The following is a 26,151-nucleotide window of genomic DNA, read 5'->3' on the forward strand; positions in this document are numbered from 1 at the left end:
GCCATGACTTCCTGCAGGCCAGACCCGGGGAACAAGGTCAGGAAGCTGGTGAGAAAACTAACGCCTTCACACAGGCTGTCTTCGGAGATGTGGCAAACTGGGAACAAAGTGAATTCTTACAAAAGGGGCTGCGCTGTAAACATACAAGAAACTAACCAGGGGCCGGGATGCCGAGCCCTACTCCGGACGGTTCACTGCTCTACCTGAACTTCCCATGTCGTACAGAGGGAAGCAGGTGGTGAAGCAGCCCCTCAACTGTCTGACTGCTCTGCTATGAACACGTACTCTACGGCTGATCACACTTTAGGCCGCTTACCGATGTGTCTGCTGGCTGCTACACACCGGCTCCGGCACACAGACCCTGGGTCTCCTTTGTTGGCAAGACGCCCTGCAGTTTTCCCGCCCAGACCCGGATGCGCTGCGGGTGTGGGGAGCACCGTACTTACAGCTGCCGGGCTTGTGAACAGGCACGGAATCCCACTCTGGCGGTGGAGAGTCCTTTTCACCTTCTGAGCTGCTGGTGTTGCCTAGTTCTTGACTGTTTGGGAGAAACTTTGCGAGGGAAGGTGGCCTGCTATCCACTAACTTACTTGTACCTGTCCAGAATTCAGAAAAGAAAGCCATGATGGAGGATCATCCCTTTCTTTCGGGCCAATTTCAAAAAACCTTCTGATGAGAATGAGAATCCACCTATGCCTGATGACTCCTGAATACTGTGAACTCACAACCAACAACTACTAAACAACGAATCGTCAGACCACCTGTACGATGAGAAAGGAAAATACCTTTTGTTTTCTGGGAGTTTCGTGGTTTGGATCCACTGGTCAGTGTAGTTGGAAGAGGAATCTTGGTTGGGAGATTTCGGCGCTGTTTGCTTTCCAAGGGGGCAGTATACGGTAGCTCTAAGGAACTGAAAGATAACCACGGTGGGACATTCAAACACAACACTTTGTTTCAGGGCTTAGAGGAGAAGTCACTGATCCAGCTACAATCTCAACAGCTTCTTTGACTCATTTGGCCTCCTGATGCATTATCCACCCACCATCCTGAGGGCTGGGCGCCTTCCAAGCACTTCTAATACTGCTCAGAAGACATGGACAGACTCATCTGCTGTTCTGACAGCAGACAGGGAACTGAGGTCCATTATTTAATAATGTGTAACGGGTCGGAGCACCTACCTCAGATAAGGTGTAGGAAGCTGTTAGTACTAGCTAGCCTTGTAGGAGCTGCTCAGTGCGGTCATTCTGCTCGTGAGCAGGTCTCAGCCCACCTGAAGCCTCCTCACGCAGCACCTAGATCCTCGCCCAACGTGTGCACTGCCTGCGGGGCTCTTGAATGCGGAGACGCTGAAAGCGCTCAGACTTAGAACTGTCAAAGGTCCCGTGACTCAAGCTCTGAACCTGTTTTCCCACGGACACCATGCAGTGAGCCAGGGCTAGTTCCTGAGTGACCTACACATCCCCCAGCGCCCACGGCAGGGCGGCAGGACTCTCCTGTTTGTCTAAGGTCTAGGCTGAGTGGGTAGGATAAATATTCTTGAACTCAGGGTTCATCTCAGGCCAAAACTTAAATATTATTTTCACTGATCTATTTAGAGTATATTACTTCCAAAATATTAAGAGGCAAGCTTAACATAATAAACATGTATAAATAGGACAATTAATTGGCTCTGAACTTCCTGTCAGCAAGGCAAAACGGGAGACAAGTTTAAGTTTTAAGGGCTATTTTTAAGTTTCCACAGCCCGATGAAGAAAACATTGAAGTCTGCTGAGAGAGAAGTGATCTTTAGGAGAAAGACCTGGGGAGATGGCCCACACAGCCAGTATGGTGAGCCTTGGAAACACATGAACCATAAAAACCTTCACAAGTCGCCTCCGTGCTGCCCACTAAGATCACGGAGGCCTCTCCGCTGACAGGAACCAGACTGACGCGGCCCAACAGAAGGACGCCTTTCAGCTGAAGCAACCCAGTGGCCTCTTACAAGAATTACTCTAAAAATCATCAGTGGGCTCTGGTGACGGCCGCAAAGCTGTCAGTTCAAGGCTGAGCTGATAGCTGGCTTTCCACCAAAACTTCACAGAGTTCACTGATCAATACAAGCGTTCTTAAAGTGGGCAGTGTCTGGCATTTTCCACCTAAGTGCACTTGCTGCCCCAGCCTCCAGGGGTGTCACTCCGACCCAGCACTCTGCCCCCCACCCCCACCCTTCAGGTTCTTAAAGTGCCACATCCTCCTTCCACTACCCCTCCGAGTTCACCCTCCTAGGGGGTAGCAGATCTCTGCTGGGCTCTGGGCCTGGCACCGTCCAAGCTAGCTCACACCAGTCGCAAATGTGAGGACGGCTCAGACTTTCTATATCCAATGGCATACCAGTGTCCATCACTAGCACACGCCCCCTCCTTTCAAAAAGGTAAGCAGATTTTATATATATATATATATATATATATAAAATGGTATATAAAGCATGATTTCATAAACAAATTTTAACAGAGGTGCTTTATAAACATTATATAAGGTAGTTGGTCAAAGGTCATTTTCTTTTCATTCTTTTGTTTCTTTGTATTTCACAAATTTTCTATCATAAATTGTTGTTACATTTGGAATTAGTATAAAGGCTAACCAAAAATCCAAAGGGCTCAGTTCACCCAAATGAGTAGAATTTTAGGTGGGCTAACAAACTGACGTGAAACAATGCACTGTTTATGGGTGAGCCTACTAGGGCTGCAGCTTTATAAATCTGGCTTTCTACTTACGATTGACAAAGACAATTTAAAAAGACACTTTAGAGCATATTGCTTAAACTGCCTTCTGGTAATGATCTCTGTTAACTACATACATCAAGAGGACGTGAGTTGAGACTCCCCTGGTGGTCCAGTGGCTAAGACCCTGTACTCAATGCAGGGGCCCGGGTTTGATCCCTGGTCAGGGAACCAGATCCCACGTACTGCAACTAAGAGCTGGCGCAGCCAAATAAATAAATTAATCTTTAAAGAAATGCGCGTTCTCACTCTGCCTCCCGACTGGGGGCTGGAGAGCGGGCAGCTCTGGCTCGGGATACCAGCAAACTCCCTCAATCCCCTGCAGAGTCACGGCATCAGATGCCGTCTTGCACGGACCCTCAAAGCCAAGCCTGCCCACAGCCAACTGACTGCCCAGAAAGGTCAGAACACAACAGAAGTCACCGGGGGATGAGAGGGGTGATGCATACGTGCAATCTGTTTTAAATGTACTGAGCTGGGCGTCAAGGAGAATGAGCAGTGTCCCCATGGTGACAGTCACCTATGGACTGATTTCACTAAGATAATCCTCAGAAGCTGGGCTTTTAAACTTATGATCCTAACAATGACAGCACAACATTCCATTCTCACAAGATCTCAGGATACGTAAAAATTAAGGTTTTTCATAATTTGGATTTTTCTACTTTAAAAACATAGTGAGCACTGGGAAGCCTGGCGTGTTGCACGCAGTTCATGGGGTTGCAGAGTCGGACATGATTCAGCAACTGAACAACAACACTTTAAAACATCTGGTCAGTCAACTAAGCCTGAAAAAGGCCTAGAAGAATAATCTCTAGCCGCTTGACTAGGGCTGTTATTCCTGTCTTGCGGTGCCAGAGTATTAGCACCAAAGTGCCTCAGGCTGATTCCCCTCAGGGCAGAGTCAAGTGCCATTATTCCACTTGACACTGCTTCTAACCAGGTCAGATCGTTCTCGACAAGCTGTGTAGTCAGGCCACTTCAACCAACATTTTGCACAAAAGGGTAACTTTAAGTATAAATACTCCATTACTAATATTGCCATGTACTGTGTTGCTTCTTAAGTTCAGGGACAAGGTTACATTTTTATGCAGTAATCACTAATTTCTGATTAGCTTCTGGTTCTACAGGACAAGCTGGCCCTGTTGAGTTAAGCTGTATCATCTAGGGCAGAGTCCAGTTTACTGGTGTTTTTGCAGAGTTCAAGCTTTATTCCTAGAATCTGAGTAAGAACAGACTTTCTGCAAAGCTACAGTCAGTTCTGATGACAACAAACCAGGTCTTCCTTTATTAACTGACACAGAATTCCCTCAGCTTCCTGGGTTGATGTCCACTTAGCAGAGAAGAAGGGCAGTACTGGCCCCCATGCAGACGCCGTCTTGTGCGATGGACTAGCACGGCGCTGTCAGCAACGCCAGAACCAGGACTGGATCATTAGACCCAAAGATAATCAAAGTATGAAGTGACCTTAGGACATAATAACCCAGGAGTGCAAATCATTCATTTCCTTGGGGAAACATTTTGTAGGGCGCCCTCCCTGAGGGGCCCAAGGACCCTGGCAACTGTCTGGTGGTAATATCTGCCCTGAGCACTTTTTTTTTTCACAAGGTAAGAATGTATGTGCCCTGTGTTAAGTTGCTTCAGTTGTGTCTGACTCTTTGCAACCCTTTAGATGGTTGCCTGCCAGGCTCCTCTGTCCGTGGGAGTCTTCAGGCAAGAATACTGGAGTGGGTTGCCATGCCCTCCTCCAGGTCATCTTCGTGATGTCTCTTAAGTCTCCTGCATCAGCAGGCAGGTTCTTTACCACTAGTGAAACGTGGGAATCACAGGTTAAGAATAAATTTTTCCAAGTTTTACAGCCCTGGAGTCCAGATCCCCATGATAGCCCCGGGTGAGTGAACAGACCCAGAGCTCCTTTGAGAGAAATTATGGTCACACCTGTGGCCGGAACATAAAGTCCAGTTTTGGGCAGAAGTGAAATGGCTCTCTGCCTGGGAGCAAATCACCAACTGTATTTTTCTCCTCCATTCCTCCCCGCCCCACCCATATTTTGGCTGAGCCACGTGGCATGTGGGATCTTAAGTTCCCTGACCAGGGGTTGAATCCATACCCCTCGCAGTAGAAGCAAGATGTTTTAACCACTGGTCCTCTTCTGTTTTTACAAGTTTTAACTCTGCCTTTTGTATGTATGACCTCAGAAGCATGTGCCTGTCCCTCCCCAGGGATAGTGAACGCTGGGCAGCAGAAAAAACCCAGAGGAACATAGCTTTTGTTGCAAAAAACCCCAGAAAAACCAGTCAAGCAGACACAACCATTACCGAGTTCTCACCAGTAACTTCTCTTACTTATACCTCATTTCTCTGAAATCATATACTTTTCTTACCTGGGTTTCACATCTGCTGGGATTTCTTTCTTAACATTTAAGAGTTTTTTGCTTTTTTGTTTCACTTGAGACATTTCGTTTTCATGTTTTTCAGGCATGGCTTGTTTTCCCTTTTGCTTTTCTGTATCCTGTAAAAAAAAAAAGTATACTTAATTGCTGAGTAAGATTAAAAATGCCTGATATAGTCCTATTTGAAGGCAGAGACACAACACCAAAGATGGAGAAGATACATATATCACAAGTATACAAATGATAGGCTCCTTTCTTCAAATCGCTCTCAACGTGGTTCTGTCAATTTTCCAGCCTTTGATTTATTATAATCATGTTTTACTGGGTCTGAGTTATAAGGCACGTCTCTTAAAATTATGCTCACGTCCTGACTAGAGTGGCGGCGAAAGTGGTAGCAACAGACCGACCGCCTGTTGCTGGGCACTGGGGGCGGGGCCTCCCTTTCTACAGGGAAAGGTGAGGCAGGACCGCAGGACAAAGCGACACACTCCTGCTGATGGTCCTCATCCTGTGCATGAGCAAGCCCCCAGGGCAGCAGACAGCACAGGCGAAAGCGTGTCCCTCCAAAGTGTTCAGGGCAACGCATGGCGGTCACAGTGTCGCGGTGGCTGGGATGCCAACAGATGCACCATCCAGGGGAGGGGTCCAGCCATTCAGTCACTTATTCAGCCATCCTTCCCCGGTCACCCCGCTGGTGTCAGGCAACGGGGTTACCAAGAGGGCCCAGTCCCTCCCCTCAAGGATGGTGAAGTCTAGCAGGAGGGAGACACCGGACACAGATCAACTTGCATCCATGCAGCAATGTTCACTGGCTGAGACTGGAGCCTAGGAGCCGTCCCGTCGGCTGAAAAGGCCACAGCCCAGGTGCTGCTCAGAGCTGTGCTGCTCGACGAGCCCAGCGATGCTGCCCCTGGGTCCCAGTTCAGGCGCGCACGAGAACTACACCAGGCGCTCAAGACTAAGGGGAGCCGCCGCTATACCCACCCGTGAGCCCGGGGGCTTGTCTCTAAACAGGGCAGACACCATTTAAGCATTGGTGACCCCCCTGGAGCCACCTGGAAAGCGGGCGTGCACGGCTCACGTGCAGAAGACCACACACAGCACGGGCGGGAAGTGGAAAAAACAGAAGCCTGGTTCTATGTCAGGGAGCACAGGGCCAACTGCAGGGAGACACCCTGGCTGAAGGGCAGAGCTGCTGCGAGCGGTGGACAGCTCCCACCAAAGGGCAGGTGAGTGTCCACAAGACAGGGTCAAGCTGCAGTTCAGGTCACACAGACCCATCCACCTGATGGCAGAGAGGGGTACAACGTCCTCCTGCCCCAGCACCTTCTGAGACTGTGCTGAGTCATGTAGGAAGTGTTCCGGGGCCACCGGACTCATGGAGAACTTTGCAGACCGTGAGCCCAAGGACAGGAACCTGGCCCTTCTGTCCACGGTTGTTTCTTCTTTTATTTTCATGGTTGTTTCTTAAGCGCCCACTATGCAGGTTCCCAACACGTGTTTGCTGAGTGCATAGGGAGAAGAGGGCTGGAAAAGACACACGTGCACGAGCAAATGACCTGCCAGGCTTGTAATCTAGTTGGGAAAAAAACACACACAACAGGCGAATGTGTAAGTTACAAAGGAACAAGAGCGCGGGGCTGGAGGCCAGAGCGCTGAGGGGCACGTTCCTGGTGGTCTGGAGGTTAAGACTGAGCTTCCACCGCAGGGGGCACAGGTTCAATCCCTGGACGGGGAAGTAAATCCCGCATATGACTGAAAGCAACAACAAGAGCAGCGAGTGCTGAGGGGGAGGAATAAAAACTGCTCAGTAGGGAGAATGGCAACAGGCATGGAGGTGGCTGGACTGGAGCAGCATCTATGGGAAAGCACATGATGGGGCAAGAGCCGAGGACCAGGAGGAAATGAATCGCAGAGGAGGGAGAATGACGCCGGAGGGGAGTGCCGGACGAGTGCTCAGGCAAATGCTGGAGAGGCGGAAAGAAGGCAAACAAAGCCGGTGAGCAAGTCTGTGCTGAGAACGCTGTCCAGATGCTTAAAGTTCCTCTGCTTTTTTTTCTTTGTTACTGATGCATTCGCCTGTTTTGTGTGTGAAACACACGCTCTAGTTTCTTCCCAAGTAGATGACAAACCCGGCAGGTCATTTGCTCTCGCACACGTGTCTTTTCCAGCTCTCTTCTCCCCATGCACTCAGCAAACATGTGTTGAGAATCTGCGTACTGGGTGCTTGAGAAACCGCCGAGGACAGAAAGGCCGGGTTCCTGTCTCAAGGGGCTGAGACGGCTGAGACCCCACTTGAGGACCACGACCTGGCTGGCACAGAGTGCCAGCCCCAGCCGTGGACGGCGCTGAGTGGGCCCAGAGCAGCCGCCAGGCCTCAGGGACGCACAGGCGAGGGCAGTGACAGGAAGTGTCATGTGCAGACTTGACTTTAAAAGTTAACAGGTGAGGATGACACTGCTGGACGCCTGTAAGAAATGATTCCTTAAGCCACTAGATTGAGACTGAAACAGAAATTCAGCCCCACGATATTAAAGGCTCTATTTGGCTCATTTTAAATCTGAAATATGGTCCTTTAGAAATAAAAAGGTCCAAAGGGAATTACACCCTCACTTTTCCTCATACCTTATAACACACGCTCTCCGACACAGCCCAGCAGTAACATCACCCTCCATCCACCTCGCGGCCATGGTGCCCAGGCATTTGGCAGGATGAGTCCTGATGCCCACGACGCCCTTGGAGCTGGGCGTGGGGAGTGAGGACGCCTTCCTGGTGTGCTGGGGGAGTGCTCGGAGCTGGGGTCCCCTGGGGCTGGGTCACAGCCACCGCGCTGCCCGCTCCCAGGGCTTCCTGCAGCGGCGGCGGCGCAACAGGACACAGCCAATCGATCGAAACAAGCGGGCAACGCCGCCCCATCCTGTGCTGATACTTAAAATCTGAGACAATTTTCATGAGCCAGAGTGGTTACTATTTCAGACAGACCCTAACTTTCCAATTTCTAACTATTCCACCTTATTAGCAGGCTTCCTGACCTCTCCCCTGGGGAAAGGAACTTATTCTCGCCCGGAGCTGTGGTGCCTGTGCAGGAGGGACAGGTAACCCGGGCAGGCACATGCCCGAGCGCGGCCATTCTGCGCCCAGCCCGCCCCGCGGGGCCGCCCTACCTCCTTGAGGAGAGGCTCTGTGTCTGGGGTGGAGGCCTCTGTGGTGGTGGACGAGCTGTCGTCGTCAGCCAAGGAGTCCTTCAGCTCGTCTTCCAGGGCCCTCCCCTTTCCCTTCTTCTCCTTCTCCTCCTGCTTCTTGGGGGGCTTCACCTTGCGCTGAGAAGGCTTTCCTTTCCCTGGGGGTGAGAGTCAAAGTAAAAGAACCCTTGATATTTCAACAGCTTGGAAAACACAGCCGTTCAAACTCTGTTTGAAGAGGCTGAACTCTGATTAGTAACAGTTTCTCGGTTTCTTCTCTAAAGCTTCTCAAATTAACATTTGACTTTCTGATTAGAATATTTTACAAGATCAACAATTTTTGAGGCATAAGTGATATACAATAAGATACGCCCATTTTAAATGTACAGTTCGATGAGTTTTGGCAACTCACTAGTTTTCACAAATCTGTGTGTGTCTAGAAGACAGCTGGCCCTTGAACAACAGGGGGTTAATCCATATACAGGTTACAGCCGGCCCTCCACATCTGTGGTTCCTCTGCAACCAGATTCACCCAACTGGGGACCCTGTGGTATTGTAGTTTCTACCGCTGGAAAAAATCCACGTAAAAGTGGACCTATGCAGTTCAAACGCTTGCTGCTCAAGGGTCATCTGTACTTTTATATTCCAGAGATGACAGAGCGTTGAGAAGTCAGAGGAGTGAAAACCAGCGATTCCGTCACTCTCTCTGGTGACGGGAGCCTGACGGTGACACGGGATGAGCTCACGTGTGTCACCTGCGGGGTGCCGAGGAGCCTGGCGGCTGAGTACAAATTCCGGCCCTCCCGTTGGTAGCTCCTTGATCTCGCCCTCTCATCTGCAGACCCGGGGAGGTGACCTCACAGTGCTGTGAGGAGGAATTACAGGCAGCCCCTGGGCAGTGTCCAGCCGCTGCTACGTATGGGCAGAGGGTAAAACAGAGTGACGAAAGGCCTGTTATTTTAACTAATGTGGACGCTCCCAAGACAGACAAGAAAACAGCCACAACATCTGACTGCCTGCTGCGCTGCAGTGCTGTGTGCCCCGCGAATACGGCAGTGAGAACCATCAACACAATCCCTGCCCTCAAGGAGCTTCCACCCTAACCGGAACAGAGCAGCAGAGAAGCCCATGGAAGGACGCCAACAGCTCGGGCTACGTCCATGAAGCCACCTGGGCGGGCAGGCTGGGCACAGCTGCAGAAACCACATCTGCCACCGTTGAACCCATTCTATGTCATTTAAAAATACATCTCCTTAATATACCTTATTTAAAACCCCGATGCCTTATGGTGACTGTTGATGGATGCCAGTGACTCAAACTTTAATTTCTCCAAATCACCGAGTTAGTTAGTAAGTGGCAGAGCCAGATCACATTCACACTCTGAAGGCAGAGCCTGGCCTCGCCACCCCATGGCACTTGGCACCCCCCCACCTGAGATAAAGCTGCCCCTCAGACTGCCAGCGGCAGACACGCACCAGGGTGGCGACAGATCCAGCGGTTTCTGCAGTGAATGCAGACACTGCCAGTGGCTGCACCTGGCTTAGCGCATTCTCGGGTTTTAACCCTCAATCCAGCAATGCGCCCAGCCAGTCCCCAGGGCTCACGTGTTACGGGAGGAAAAACCAGAGAAATACAGAATCTAGGCTGTCCAGTTGCAGAGGTCCTGCTCAGGCCAGCCACGAAAGGAGGGTATTTCTGGGGCCCCTCTTCCATGAGGGACAGTGACTGTAGGGGTGATAGAGAAGAGATGGGATGTCTAATTCATAACTCATAACTTGGATGTCTAACTCCAAGCTGTCTAACTCATAGAAGGCGAGGGCTGGGGAGACCCTGTTCCTAGGACAAGGGGTCATTCTCAACAGTCTACAAAAGCCAGACATCGCTGAAGCTCATTACAAGAAGATTTCTTTGAGATTTTGGGGAGGGCGGGGGAGAGAACAGGGCACTTCTGGAAAGAAAAGTGCCAAAGAATGCAAAGAAACATTACATATTTAATGTAAACACACAGGCTATTTGGCAGGGGTGCTGAGGTAAGTTTTAGAGAGATGATAATGATTCCACCAGCTGATGGTTTTGTGATATATTAATACCATTGTTCCGCAAGAGCTTCCCAGGTGGCACTACTGGAAAAGAATCCGCCTGCCGATGTAGGAGATGCAAGAGACACAGGTTCAATCCCTGGGTTGGGAAGATCCCCTGGAGGAGGAAATGACAACGCACTCCAGTATTCCTGCCTGGAGAATTCCATGGACAGAGGAACCTGGTGGGCTACAGCCCATGGGATTCCAACGAGTTGGACACTCCTGAGCAAATGAGCACCGTGGCACTATTCTGCAACCCCAAGATCAATGCCCATCGTTTAAAGTTCATTTAAAAGACTGATTTTCTACATGTATGTTGTGCTTCAATAAAAACACTTATTGAAGAAAAAAACAACACGAAGACCTGGCTCATTCCTTCTTTCCCAACAGCAGTGCTGGGAAGGATATCAAAAGCGGTGGCTGCTCATGTGAAGCCGGCAGTCACTGTCTCTTCGTGGCCTCAAGCATCACCTCCATCATTAAACAGCTTTTAGTAGGTGGACTCTAGGACCACCGTGGAAAGTAAAGAACTTATGTTCTAGATGAATGACGCTGAAAAGAAAAGACGGGCCCATTGTATCGGTGTCAGAGGGCTGTCTTAGACCAAGGAACAAGGGGTTCATTTTGCTACAGCCTCTCTTTGTGCTAAGATAAGATAATATATATTTATTTTACTTATGCTCTAGATAAGGGAAAAACAAATTATGTAACCAGATCTAATTTTAAAAAGAGGAACTTTAAGCATCCATTTAATATTACTGTAAAAATTACCCTAAAATATGTAAGCTCTATTTACTCATTATTAACCAGGGAATATTTGCAGAAATGAATGCCAGTGGCTGGCAATTTCTTATGTAAGTGAATACTGAAACATCTCTGGTCAATAATGTTCAGGTAATAAAAGATGTATTACTATGTCTCTGGTCAATAATGTGTTAGAAAAATAAGATAACAACAAAGAAGATTTCTGTGGAAGAAGTTAAATATTATTCAAGACTTTTGACTATCTTATAAACCCAAATGCAAGTAATTCTATGAAGACTGTATAGAACCAGTCTTCATATCACTGGAATTAAGAAATTTTCTAAAACTCCTGGACTCTGGAGGGTCAGGTTTCTTTTGGCTTCTCAGGGCTGCCAAGTACCCTGTTCAAACCAAAGGCAATTCCTGGTACATCAGTGAGGGGGTACTGAAATAGGCTCAGGATAACATAGTATGGCTGCAACAGAAGAGAGAGTAAGTCACAAAAAAGTTCAGGCTGTACAGGGAATAAACTGAGATACAGCCAGAGGTCATTTACTGTTTTTCACATATGGACTCCGGAAGTTACAAATAAGCCCGCCTGTGCATGTGTGGCGGAGAAGGCAATGGCACCCCACTCCAGCACTCTTGCCTGGAAAATCCCATGGACGGAGGAGCCTGGAAGGCCGCAGTCCATGGGGTCGCAAAGAGTCGGACAAGACTCAGCGACTTCACTTTTACGCATTGGAGAAGGAAATGGCAACCCACTCCAGTGTTCTTGCCTGGAGAATCCCAGGGACGGGGGAGCCTTGTGGGCTGCAGTCTATGGGGTCGCACAGAGTCGGACATGACTGAAGCGACTTAGCAGCAGCAGCAGCAGTGCATGTGTGGTGCGTAGGCTTCTGTGAAGGCAGCCCCACGTCATGCTCTCATGGAACTCTCTCAGTGTGGCTGACCTCACTCCTCTTGAGGACACTGCAGAGGTGATGGGAGGTCACTTCCAAGAGTAGGTCACAGAAGACTGAGACTTCTGTCCGCCAGCCTGTTCTCTCTCTCAAATGTTTGCCTGCTTGCTCTGGTAAAGCCAACTGCACTGAGCTGCCCTACAGAGAGGACCCAACAGGCTGCTGGCCACAGTCAGCAAAGAACTGAGACCAGCAGTCCAACAGGCCATGAAGAACTGAATCCTGCTCTCAGCCACCTGAGTGAGCCTGGAAGCCGGTCCACCAGCAGCTGAACCTTGCGAAGACTTTAGCCCCAGGCGACACCTTGACTGCCGTTCTTTGAGAACCTGGCAAGCTGTGCCCAGATGCCTGACCCCCCAGAAACTGTGCTAGTAAATGATGGGGCCTAAGCCACTGGGTTCTGGGGCAATCTGTTGCTTAGAGACAGATGATTAATACAGCACGTATGTATGCATGCTCAGTCATGTCCGACGTTCTGTGACCCGTGGACTATAGCTCGCCAGGCTCCTCTGTCCGTGGGATTCTCCAGGAAAGAATACTGGAGTGGGCTGCCATTTCCTCCGCCAAGGGATCTTCCTGACCCAAGGATGGAACTCACGTCTCCTGCACTGGCAGGCAGATGCTTTACCACTGAGTCACCTGGGGTGAAAACAGCGTAGGAGCTCTAAAGCAGGGGCTGGCACGCTTCTGGGAAGGGCCGGGCAGTCAGCACCTGCAGGTTCCCGCCCTGACAGCCGCTGCTGCTGTGGCACGAGAGGAGCGCAGATAACGCGTGAGCGAAAGGCACGCTGGTCCCGAGGACGGGGGACGGCTGTGTCCACGGCTGTGGTTGGCCAATCCCTGCTCTAAAGCGCAGGTTGTACAGAAATCCTATTTTTGGGTCAAAAGGCAGATGACTGCCATTTTACCACTGTGTTAAAAACTATTTTAATGATGGGGAAAAAAAGCTCAACCTACCACAGTAACATAGTCATCACAGGCAGTGAAAATAAAAACAGTAGGTGTCCAACAAATTCCTGAATTTGGTAAGTGTTTGGTAATCTGGTAAGAGAAATATGGGTATCTTTTATGACACTCAGATACTTCTGTGTGCATCTTGATGCGAAAGAGCTGAAGTCCAAGGGCAGAGATGAATGTGAGCCAGGAGCACACCTGCTAAATTAGCTGCTCATCACAATTACGACGGAGATAGCCCCCTACACACGCAGTGGCTGTCCCCTTGAGTGTCACACTGTCCCAGAAGTGAGAAGGTATGGTTACCTTTGCTTTTCGACAAGGGTGAAGGCGGTTGCTCTGTAAACACATCTAGGGGCGGGGCATCGTGGTGCTCGAAGTCTTTGTCCATGGCTTCGATGAGACTGGTGATGTCTGAGTCTTCGGAGCTGTGCCGGGTGCTGCCGGGGCGCTCTGGGTGGGGCGGGGGTGCGAGGGGCGCAGGGGACAGCCTCTCGGGCTGTGGCTCCTGCTGCTGAGGCACGGGCGGCGGCGGCGGGGGCGAGTGCCGCTCCAGGGGGCTGTGGCCATGGTGCTGGCTGCTGTGCTGGCCCTGTCTGGCCCCCTTGGACTTCCGGCCTGCGGTGTGACCCTGGGCCATGCCGTGGGACTCGAAGACCAGCGGGCTGGCTTTGCTCGCCGACTGGGCATTAGTCCTGCCGGAGGCACCCGCGCTGTTTTTGGCTCTGGCGCTTTCCACGTCCGCCGAGTTCCTGCTGCTGTGCGAGCCGTGCGGGTGGACTGGCGGGCTGCACTGCTTGTGGCCCCCTGCGCCGGGCCGGGGGGCCGGGCCGCCCGCTGCGCACAAGCCCCGACTGTGGCCGGGCTCACAGCTGAGCGTGTTCAAGCTGAAAAAACGATCAGTCATAGCAAGCTGTGAGGTCTAACATTAAAAGAAAATTATAGGACATTCATGGTGGTCCAGTGGCTAAGTCTCCACGCTCCCAACGCACGGAGGGGGCCCAGGTTTGTTCCCTGGTCGGGGAACTGGATCCCACATGCTACAGCTCAGAGTCTGCATGCCACAACCAAAGATCTTGCACGCCTTCAGGGACGAACGAAGATCCCACGCGCCACAACTAAGACCCGGGACGTCGAAGTACAGAAGTAAATTAAAAAAAACTATACGTACTTCATCAGTAGAGCCACTGCATATATGAATGACCCTTAGGTAGTTCTACTCGTGACAAGAAATAGGATACTTTTCACAACTCTACTGGGTCTGTTCTATCTGAAAATTTGGGCAGCAAGTCACTGGCCTCAGGTAGAGTATCTTAACCCTCATCAATGTAATAAACACATGGCATCTTCTAAGAGTTCTCAGTAACTGAGAGTGACACACAGGGCATTACAATTTTTTCCCCCGAGCAAAGACAAAAAGAAGAAACTTATTTTTTCTTTTAATTACATCAGCCAAATCTATGCATATTAGAGAATTTATCTCCAGCAGGTGCACATACTTTCCTTCAGATGAAATACCAACGATTCTCCTGAGATCAAATGGTCTCCCCACATCAAAGGGCGGGTTCGAGGCCTCAAAGGACAGCCGCCTTCGGAAGGGCTCCCAAATTCCTTGAGCTTCTAAATAGGCTGTTCCAATTACCAAGAGAAACAGCGCACTGCAGGGGGGAGAAAAGGTGGAGAATCCGGGTTCACGTGTTAGTGCGAGAGCAACAGGATTTGATACTAAGGGCAGAGTTTCTTGGTAAAGTACACAATAATATAAAAAAACAAAATGCCTGTGACGAGCAAAGGCATTTGGGTCTGCCCACAGACTTCTCTAGTGTGCCAGTGTACAGGCAGGCTTGTACGGAGGAGATAACCACTGGAATCAGAACAGACACTGGAGGGCACCCTTCCTTCTGCCAAGCAGCAGCTCTTTAGTTCTAACTCTCCAGACCAACTCTCTTCCCTTGAAGGATGGGTTGGGTAAACATGCAAGTTAATTGAGAGGCGAGTAGATCTCATTCTTAAAAAATAAAGAAACAGACTGAAAAAAGGATGAGGATGCTGAGGGCTTAAAAAGTATTTCTCATCAGTTTTACGTTCTTTAGGTATGATATGACTCAATTAGCATACACTATTATGTTTGAGTACACTTCATATGTCCAAATCAAGTAATTTCCTGGTAAATTATGAGGCTTTTTTTTTCCTTTAAGAAATTAAGCTGTACTGTATGTGTGTAACAAATTTTATAGGTAGAAAAGACTCTGGTTTATTGTATGTGTCATCCAAGAGGGGTTTAGGTCTGACTGCTCCCACTGGTGTATGTAAGCCTGACTAGGGAGTGCTGCCTCTTCTGTCCGTTGGGTGGATGCCCGGCAATCAAGAGCAGTGCCTGGCACGCAGGGGGAGCTGTGATCAACAGCGTCAAGTGATACATACACCCCAACCTCGAAAGAAGACACAAGTACCTCATTATTCCTGAGATGATGATGTACAGAGCCAGCTCCCAGTTGGGCCTGGGCAGGGCTTCTGCACAGGTTGCTAACATATGGTAAGGAAGGGATGCATTCAATACAAACACAAACTCAGAGCCACTGGCTGTTATAAACTTCAGTTCACGGATGACTCTAGAAGCCGTGAAATCAGGAGTAAACCTAAAATGCAAAGGTGGCAGTGAGACTAGGTTTTTAAAAATATACTGCAAGCAGTTTAAATATAATAATTTGAAGCAGAGCACAGAATTTTAGAGATTGGCACTTTTATTCAACTTTCTCATTTTCAGATGGACAAAGTATTGTCCTATGAGATTAAATAACCAAAACAACTTTATTTTGTGGATAACTAGAAACTACATAGAAAGAGAACAATGGTTGGCTTTCCATAATTAGTAATTCAGAGAGAAGTCTCTGAGCTTCTTTCCTTTCCTTTCTTTTTTCTGTATTTAATTCCCTCTCCTCTCCCATGATACACTTGCAATAATGCCTTTTTCCCAAGAAACCCATCCTAGCCCTACTGATGTACACCTCCTCAAGCACTGCTTTCTGTCCTAATGATGTAATTTTTGTGTTAACTGGAGGCTCCCCAAGCACACGATCTGCGCCTTGAGGACAGGTGTCTTACTCCCCGCTGTACCTGCAGGTGCAGAGTGTTGTGCCTCACACGAGAGAGAGAGGCACTAACAAAGTGAACGCCCACGGAGGACCAGGGAGTGAGCATTCGACTAACGGACGGTGGTTACATTAGTGAACCTTTAGAACAAGCTATCAATTGTTAAACGTGCTGCAACTATTACCCATGCAGGCATTACCACTGTTTTCTGACCAAACTCTCACACGACATGGGAAAACCGCACGACATGGGAAAACTGAGACACAGTGTCTGCTCTACTGAGAATGATCTTACGGTTGGCTCTCTACAAAACCTTGAAAGTTTTTTAAAAAATTAAGTATTTTTTAAATTATGAAAGCATGATAACACATTTACAGGAGACTTTAATTAAAGTTACATATAGTTCCACTATATATACACACACACATATATACTTATAGTTCCATTATATAATTACTTTTTAAGTAGATAAGTTAAGATTTTTAGTTGGAGTTTCAATATTAAGCGCTCAAAAATTAATAGAAAGAATAGGCAAAAAAGCAGAAGGATATAGTAGACCTGAAAAACACTATGAACCAATTCAACATATTTAAAATGTATACAGTTTTTACACAACAGCAGGATACAAATTCTATTCAATTTTCCATAGACAATGAACCAGGAGACACTGGAACATATCCAGGGACATAAAACAAGGTGCAAAAATTGAAAATAATTTTGAAACTGGTTTCTTAGTTTATCTGATCTACTTTGGAGTTTCCACAATTTTGAAAACAAAGAAATGAAGAAATAACCAAAGACTAAGTGGGAAAAAAAAAGATTTAGTGATTCATCATCTCATGAGAAAATACTTACAGAATGACTATGTCTTTAGAGGCATTGGCGCTTAGTGCAAACTCTTGACAGTTGACGACTTTAAAGCCATATCCCTCACAGGAGTACCCACTGACTTCAATGGTTTCTATGTGAATTGGAAGTTGTCCTGTGTTCTCTACTTTAAATGTTCTTTTCAATGTGAAATTGGGTTCCCTTAGTCTCATACCTAAAGGAAAAAAATGAGGAGTGTAAATCTTGCTGTCCCGTGCACCAGGTCCAAGTGACGATAACACATCCTTCACTAACGTATCCCAGAGATTATGACGGAGCTCCTCAGGCCAAAGGGATGAGCCACCACCCAGGTTTCATCAGGAAGTTCTCTTCTTTGTTAAGTCATTTTAGATGGTGGAAGTTTAATTAGGCTTTATATTTCACATTCAGAGTAAATCAGCTAAGGTATGCAATGAACACTGATACTTCAAAGCTTGTAAGATCCAAATGCAGCAACTCTGAAAGCGAGTTCGGGTGCTAAAGTCTCAAGTACTCATCAGTCATGCATGCACATGCCCATGTAGAAACAGCGTTCCTGTTTCTGGAACCACTTACTGTTGAAAAGGAGCGCTGACATTTGTGCGCATGCCTACGACAAGAACACTCACCCTCCGTACAGTCTTTCAGCAGCGCTTCTGTGATTTTGAAGCGTAAGGAGCTCCCTGGGCCCGGAAGCTTGCCCGCCACCCTCAGGTTCTCGGTTGTCCCCTGTCCTTGGACCATCACGGCATCCATCACAGTCAGGTTATTTCTACGTAAGAAGAAGCCCAGATTGTCCTCCCCTTAAATTTGCACAATCTTTTGATCTTGAGTTTTACTGCTACTTTATAAACAATGTGAAGGTCAATACAGTAAGTTTAACAGTCAAACACTGGCACTTAAAACTTTAAAAACGCTTACATGACGAAGAGCAAGAGTTTTACATTTTCGAGAGTCACACATGGACAGTAAGACACTATTCATGTCTTTTAGCTAAAAATATAGTTACAATGCTATGTTTCATGAGGCGTGGTGTGCGTGTGTGTGCGTATTTTGTACAAAATGAATACCCTGTTTCATAAATAAATTAATGCAAATATTAATATTGAAACAAATCAAGAAAGGACTCTTATATAAGTACTAGAAGTCAACCCACACTTAAATCACAGAACATACCTGATTATTATTAGGGAAGAAACAGTTCTATTGTGAACTGGAGTAAACTTTACTTTGACAGATTTCTTTTCTCCAGGTTTTAAAATTAAGTTTAAAACTAAATGTCGGGAGAGGCCCTCTGTGAATCCTGTTGAACTCTGCAGTGGGTGAGCCTTGAATCATTGGGCAAACAAACAAGAGTCATTAGTATATTTTCTGGAAAAAATTTTTTCCCTTTACCCCATTCACAGCCGAGTATTAGTTTCTCCAAATGACTAAACAAATTTATCCCTTATGATTTAGATCCTGGATAGCTGTCAAGCAGAACAACCGATGATGACAACTTCATATTCTGCATTAAGTCCCAAAAGGGGTTTTATTCCCCAGGTCACCCGAGTCTTCATGTTTGTACTAAGCACTTGTTTTTGTGTACAGATCTTTTAACTTTAAAGGTTCTGAAACATGACATAAAAAACCAGAAAAGGACACACACCCAAGAGATGAGCAGCTCAACGCTTTAACACAAAGCAAACAGCTGAGTGGCCAGCGCCCAGCGCCCTGAAGTCCTGCTGGTGCTGCCCCTCACCTGTCAGTCATGGTTTTCCTGCCTCTCCCCTCAGAAGGCTACTGGCTGCAGTCTTAAGGCCACATCATTTTATTTATAAAGGTATTTCCAATTCATATCAATCTATCTTTGAATTTTATTTTGAAAGCTAAGCCCCTTATTATTGTTTCATAAACACTTAATGATTTAAAGTTCAAATAAGTTCAGTTTAATAATCAAAATATGACTTCTTTTGACAGTTACAGATAAGATTAAAAAGATTTGCTTTTTATTAAAAAAAATCATAGTTAACACTGCTCTGATTTCAAGTAACATTAAGTTTAAACTTTTTTGGGGGTGGAAGGGCTGGTAGTACTTGGGTATAAATGTCCATGGCACTTTATATACCTGCTAACCTGTGGAAGGAAAGTGAATTTTCTATTATTTTCTACTATACACAGATCTATTTCAACAGCATGATTCTATGGACATAATTTCATAGCTAATAAACTCTGTGAAGCACACTACTTTTCAACTCTCTCTTCTGAGGCGGCTATTTTTTTCCTGCATTGAAAATTCTTCTCTGTCAATGTCTCCTAGTACAACAATGTTCTGACTGCTCCCAAATGGTTGGTGAATAGGTTCCCTTTAAATAAACTGTTCTGAGTAACTGACACACACATTATACACTATACCTATAGTCCCAACAAACAAATTCTGATGACATGGAAAATACTTTAGGATTTTGTGATACCTCTGGGCTAACACTCAGTAATTTTCATAGTGGTGGTTCTTGAAGAGGGATTCATGGACCCTTGGGGATCTGAGAGGTCTTTCTAGGTGTGTCAAAACTGCTTTCACAACACAGACCAAAGTTCTTTGCCTTTTTCACTGTGTTAACATTAGCACAAGCAAAAGCAATGGTGGGTAATTAAACTGCTGACCCTTTAGCTAGAAGCAAGGTAGCCTTATCAAACCTCCCAGGTAGCCACAGCTTTTCTTCACTGCCAGGCACTTACAACTAACAAAAACCAAAACCAAAACCTGTGACTGATTAACTAGTAATAAATATTAATCTTAAATCTCAACCCTTGAGCACAAGGCTTTTTACTACCGTGTGATAGAACAAGGTGTGCCTGAAGCGCCCCCTGCAGCAGGCTGGCCCATGCTGTCTGGAAGAGCTATTTGAGATGCCAACAGAACTAACTCCTTCCTCAAGGGGCTCCATTTCTATTTGAAAAATGACTGAGAGTCAATATATGACTATTCAGACTGGAGTATTTAGTAGACATTTCCACAAAAATGAAGTCCATCTGTTCCTTTAAGGAAAGCAACTGAAGCATTTGTCGCCAATGGTAAAATTCGACTGTTTGAGTATAATTTAGAATTTTGGCCTTGTGAACTTGAGAGCTTCCCAATAGTTAAAGAATTCCCTGATGAGATTCATGGTTACAGGGATGAACATGATTTTTTGGATACTGCAGAGTGAATTGTATCAACATTTGGAAGCTCTGCATATGTTAGTGACTAATATATTCCAAATGATCGGTGTATATAGTGTTATGATAGCTAAAAAGGCAATTAAGACATCCTTTCTGCAACTACATGAATGTGTTAGGTCAGATCAGATCTTTATCATATACTTCAACCAAAACAATACATCATAAGAGGCTGAATGCAGAAGCAGACATGAGAATCTATCTGTATATTAAGTCTGAGAGCCACTGAAGAGCTCTGTAAAAATGTAAAACAATCTGTTCTTATTGCAAAACCGTTTTTAAAAATACATATCTATTTTTTCATTTTTATATTATCTGTCAAACAGAATGGGCTTATCATTATTTTAAATGAATTAAATCAGTATTTTAAGGATCTCAGTTTTCATTTCTAATATGGTCAATACTGACAGATATAACCCACACAAACAAAAAACCTCTCTGGAGTCCTTAATAATTTTTAAAAACTGAGATAAAGCAGAAATCCTAAATTATTTTTCAGACTGTAAAGGAATCCTGAGATCAAATAATTTTAGATCCACAGTTTTACAGCACCGTAGAGAACTGTGAGAGAATTTATTTGAAGCTGACCCGAAGACCTCCTCCAGAATTTCTTATTTAGAATAAATTTGTGGGATCTAGGGCATTCTTATTCATCTTCCTACCTCTTATAATACCTACATCTTATAGGTACCACCAAAGATTTGGTAAGATAAGAAAGGCAAATACTAGGTCATTTACTTCTTATCTGTATTTTCTCTCTTTATAAGCGAAGAGTGAATGGGATTTGTGGTTACTGAACTTTCTAGATATTATCATTTAGATATCTGGATAATACCTAGATATTTGGATAACCGTGAACTTATTATTTTTATGGCATTATTTTATGGTATCTTTATGGACAGAAACAAAGAAAATTTTAAAAATGATTCCAAGAGAATGGCATGGATTAGAATATGAGACTCTCTAAATTTTAGTCTAATGTTCTACCTATTACTCAGCAGAAAAAAAAAAAATTGAAAATTACTTAGAAAAATAACTTTCTTATATAAGACTGACTTAAAAATAGATCTATAAAAAGTATTCCATTAAGGTCTGGCTAATATATGTTTTATAGATTAAAACATAAAATTATGGGAAAGAACACAAATACTTGAAAAACTATAAAACATGTGGCTGGAGAGTAGTTAGTGATTCCTAACCAGTAATGCCCATGCGTCACATAAGCCTGGGCAAGGGCTCCCGACTCTGGGGGAACTACATGTGAACTTGGCCCTGCCAGCCATCACAGGTATGAACTCGGCCAAGTTACTTCCTCTCCCTGAGCTCTGTTCTTCCACCACCAGCAGAACATGTGAAATACTTATCTCTCAGGGTGGCTAGTGATAGCCCAGCCAGGCTGTTGTAGTGATTATGTGAAATTACAACCGTGAATGCACCCGACATGGTGCTGACACATACGAGCTACTCAGGGAATGCTGAAAACCTTTCATTCTCGCCTGTGAGCCACAGACTGACTCATGCAGTCCACACTCCCCAAGGGCTTCCCATTTGCCAAGCGATTCATTTAAGGGCTTCCATGTTGGTTTGTTTCATCTGTTTAAAAACCCCTGTAATATCCGGATTATTAAGTTCACATTGCAACAGAGGCTCAAGTTTGGAAAGGTTGACACACTTGGTCGAGGTGACCAAGCTAGTAGGTACACAGGCATGATGACCCCAGGAGCCGACCTCCCTTGTTCCAAATGGGAAGCAGCCAAGTCACAGCTCCTTGACAGACTGGGACCTGTGCACTGCAAGAGCCCACAGCGAGGAGAGAAAGGAGGGGCAGACGACTGTTTCCATCAAAGTCATTCAGATGATGGAAGATTAACTAGATTCTCACTCTTATTCATTCAACACCTTTTGTTTTATAAATGTGAGAAAAACTAAGATAAATAGAAGACAAGTCCTCAAGGAGCCTATACCCAGATTTGGGAAACATGGCACCACACAAGAAAAACAAAAACCAAAGTTAACACGGGTGTAAATGAAGAGTCAGGGAAAATCAGAGGGCTGAACTGGTGGAGGGTCCACAGCCCGTGGGGCTGGTGTGCACAGGCTGTCTAAGGAGACGAGAAGAGCTGGGCAGGAGGAAGGGCCAGAGGCCAAGGGACTTGGGCCGATCTGCAGGTGGCGTTAGTTCCGAGTGCCAATTCCTGACTGACACAAGCAAGTTTTAAGTTCCTACATAATTGTGAGTGGGTTAGTGGCTGCTCAGCCTGGCCTGCGTGACAGACTATCTGGTCCTGGAACAAACCAGCGTGTGTATACACTCAGCAGTTCAAAAATATCTGTTGAGGGAAACCTGTAAGTGCTACTGTGCTAAGTATGAATACAGCCAGCCATGGGTCTGGCCTTCATGGAGTTTACAATTTTATTAGAAAGTTTCCAAAATAAAAATTTAAATGACCAAGCTCAATATTTTGAAAAGAAAATAAAAAGAAATAAATAAAAAGAAATCATGTATTAGTCTATACACCTCACTGGCATCCATCCTCTCAGAGGTTCTGGCAGCCATTATTATGGGCTTAACGTTTAATGCCCACAAATAGGACCTTCTACACAGCATGCCTCCTGTTGATCTAAATCCCACCCACTCCTCCTGGGCTTTATGCCTCTAAAAGAATTACTGGACTCTTCTGAACTTCTTCAGTAACCTGCCTTTCAGGCAGTTTAAGGATGGTCAATGTTTTTCTTCCACATCGCCATCGGTCATATCACAAAATTACTTCTTTGCAATCGTATGAAGTTTGAATACTTACAGTGTTTCTAAAGACTTGGAATTCTTGTGTTCTTAAATCAATCTTTGCCACCTTACTTAAGTTAAACCTGAAATTAAAAAACACACATAATTCTTTGTGAATAGCATCATAGTTAAAGTGGTTGCAGAGTAATTACCAAGGTTGTGTTTACCTTTCAGCAGATTTTGAGATCAATATTACCAGATTAATAGCCTTCGAAAAGCGGCTACAACTTACAGTTTATTCTTCACTTTTAAAACTAAAATATTTGAAAGGCTTCACCTGCTTCCTCTTTACACTGTTTTGGAAGGAGTTCTATATGATTTCTTCTTGTCTTAAAACTGGAAGCTTTTCCAGATGCTTAATGTAACATCTCAGAGAAGGCAATGGCACCCCACTCCAGCACTCTTGCCTGGAAAATCCCATGGGTGGAGGAGCCTGGTGGGCTGCAGTCCGTGGGGTCGCTAAGAGTCAGGCAAGACTGAGAGACTTCACTTTCACTTTTCACTTTCATGCACTGGAGAAGGAAATGGCAACCCACTCCAGTATTCTTGCCTGGAGAATCCCAAGAACAGAGGAGCCTAGTGGGCTGCCATCTATGGGGTCGCACAATCGGACACGACTGTAGCGACTTAGCAGCAGCAGCAGCAGCAATGTAATATCTGTTTCTCTCCCTAGAACTTTCTCTCAACTTTAATTATAGATGAAAGATTTCTCTAAGCAAATCTACTATTTATGAGCTGCAATAAAGCTCCAATACTTTGGCCACCCAATGCAAAGAGCCAACTCACTAGAAAAGACCTTGATGTTTGTTTGGAAAGATTGAGGGCAGGAGAAGGGGGAGACAGAGGATGAGATGGCTGGATGGCATCACCGACTCAATGGACTTGAGTTTGAGCAAACTCTGGTAGATAGTGAAGGACAGGGAAGCCTGATGTGCTGCTGTTCATGGGGTTGCAAAGAGTCAGACATGACTTAGTAACTGAACAACACTGACAACTTTCTACCAGACAAATGATTTGGAGGTAAATGCCAGTAAGACCCCAGAACACCTTCTATGGGATACATATAATCCAGAGCGCTGTGGCCACAAAGAAGTCAATCCTGTATAATCATTAATTTAAAAACATCCTGATATTTCTACTTTATAGACAATAATACACCTGTAGTCCATGGAGTCACAAAGAGTCAGAAAGACTTAGCGACTGAACAACAATGAAATTTTAAATGTGTAAAGTGATCATTCACTGTTCATATGGAAACATTTTGATGATCTGAAGCAATGCTTACCTTGATATTAACTTATCTACAAAGATGGAAGGGCTGGAATATAAAGCCAGGGGGATAAATTGAATATAAATGGGAACATCTGCAGGGTTTTCTAACATAATCTCTTCTTCCTTAAACAAAATAAAGAGGTGGTAAGTGAAAGATCTGCCCCATTAGAAGGAAGAGCAGATACTTCATCACACTATGATGCATTTCCAAAGGCCCATGGCACTCTGGATACTTACTGAAGAGCAGTTTGTATTAGTGAGGGGAAACCTCACGAACCGGGGGGAGCTGAGGAGGGATGGCCAGGAGAGCTCGGCAGAAACTTTTGACAGGATGTTTTTCTGAAGGTCTGTATTTACTTCAAACATAGCGCTCAACCTAGAAAACACAATTTTTAAGTCACTGTATCGAATGGAAATGCTTGAGTTTTCTCAATACAGGAAATTCTGTTAGGCGTGTGTTCTTGAGAAATTTTATTCTGGCCTTGAATAAACACAGGTTTACCTGCTCCTGACATCTTACTCTGTTTTCACAGACACATATGAAGAGGTCTCTATTTTGGCACAGAGAGCTAACTAGCACCAATCACCTGCCCTGTTTCCATACTGAATGGGTAAGTGACCAGCCAGGCATACACAGATGACAGAATGGAATGCAGATCCTAAAGATCCTGCATGTTTAGGGGAAAGATCTAGACACCAACAGCAGGTAAATATTTCAGCTGAACTAATGAGAAGGCAGCGCACTGCGTGGCGTATGGCTCCTTTCCCACTTGAGGAACAAACCACAAAATCTTACTATGCAATGAAGATGTCAGTTCAAACAATAATACATATGAGGGTTTTGTGCAGACATATATATGAAGCAATATTCAGGACCTCATCGGACTATTTCTCTACTTAGAAGTGTTTATAAACCAGCTGTTTAGAACTCAGAACACATTCCCTATGGAAACAGTATTACAGATGGGGCTAAACACTGAAGCCTATTTTATACCATAAGAGCACTGAATTATGATACCATAATATTTGTGAGAGTACCAGTTTTATAAGACTGGTAATGAATTTTCTGTGACATGCATGTTGACAAGGTAACACAAAGGTAGGAGCGGGGAGAATTCCGCATTCACTATGCAGCTGTGACCTGGTAGCTCAGGGCAGGCAGGGAGTCTGGGTCTTCAGTGGGGAACACTAGGCTCACAGAGAGGAAGGCAGGGGTTTCGGTGGGTGGGAGGTGAAGAGTGAGCCAAGGGCAGCACTACCAGTCATTTATTCATAATTGGGTGTTAAAATACAGAGGCGACCTGTACATTACAATGTCTATCGTGGAAACGGGAGTACAAAGGAGTGTCTGAATTAGTGTTCTCTTAGTGAGTTCATTAGAAGAAGTCTCTTTGTACTAATTTTAACCATTTAAAAGGTAAAATTTACCTCTCTTTTTGCCTTAAGAAAACCTTTCACAGCAGGTAGTTCAGATACACAGAAACCTGCAGATTTGACTGTTCAGGGCTTGAAAATACTATGTTAGAATAAACTGGAAGATTTTGATGATGCTGACAAATACATTTCAAATTAGCCAATGGGGAGAAGAACAGTGTTCATCAGTTTTCAAATCAAATTCTCTCTGGAAGTACACAGAAAAGTCAAATTTCTAAACTGCCACGTCTAAGTGTGTCTTTGCTTCCGAATCCAGGTACGGTGCTGATCTGTCAATGTGCACACTTTCCACCTGAGCCCTGTGCAGCCCTAGCTGGTTCAGCACTGGAAAGGGAGGAGGCAGTTCTTTCCACAAGGAGCAGAGACACTCCTCCTATGGTGAGATTCAAATTCTAAAGTGTTTCCTTGCCTTGAATGGAAGTCAGAGGCAGTTAGACCCTTTCTTACGCAAA

At 45.6% G+C, this 26,151-nt stretch overlaps 1 protein-coding gene across 6 annotated transcripts in view; it reads right to left on the bottom strand.

Moving 5' to 3' along the window:
• TMEM131 (transmembrane protein 131) overlaps positions 1–26,151 on the bottom strand; it is a 182,051-nt gene that overhangs the window by 6,845 nt on the left and 149,055 nt on the right. For all 6 annotated transcript variants that reach the window (XM_055539390.1, XM_055539389.1, XM_055539388.1 and 3 more), the window contains 13 exons: positions 24,503–24,641; positions 24,279–24,388; positions 23,010–23,076; positions 18,187–18,338; positions 17,640–17,782; positions 17,020–17,206; positions 15,525–15,710; positions 14,571–14,729; positions 13,378–13,958; positions 8,313–8,488; positions 5,140–5,267; positions 786–910; positions 447–596 (listed from right to left, as the gene is read on the bottom strand). In XM_055539390.1, the coding sequence (XP_055395365.1) occupies positions 447–596; positions 786–910; positions 5,140–5,267; positions 8,313–8,488; positions 13,378–13,958; positions 14,571–14,729; positions 15,525–15,710; positions 17,020–17,206; positions 17,640–17,782; positions 18,187–18,338; positions 23,010–23,076; positions 24,279–24,388; positions 24,503–24,641 (2,303 nt within the window). The remainder of the gene's footprint in view (positions 1–446; positions 597–785; positions 911–5,139; positions 5,268–8,312; positions 8,489–13,377; positions 13,959–14,570; positions 14,730–15,524; positions 15,711–17,019; positions 17,207–17,639; positions 17,783–18,186; positions 18,339–23,009; positions 23,077–24,278; positions 24,389–24,502; positions 24,642–26,151) is intronic.

This window comes from Bubalus kerabau, chromosome 11, assembly GCF_029407905.1.
Source record: "Bubalus kerabau isolate K-KA32 ecotype Philippines breed swamp buffalo chromosome 11, PCC_UOA_SB_1v2, whole genome shotgun sequence".
In the NCBI taxonomy this organism is placed as follows: Eukaryota; Metazoa; Chordata; class Mammalia; order Artiodactyla; family Bovidae; genus Bubalus; species Bubalus kerabau.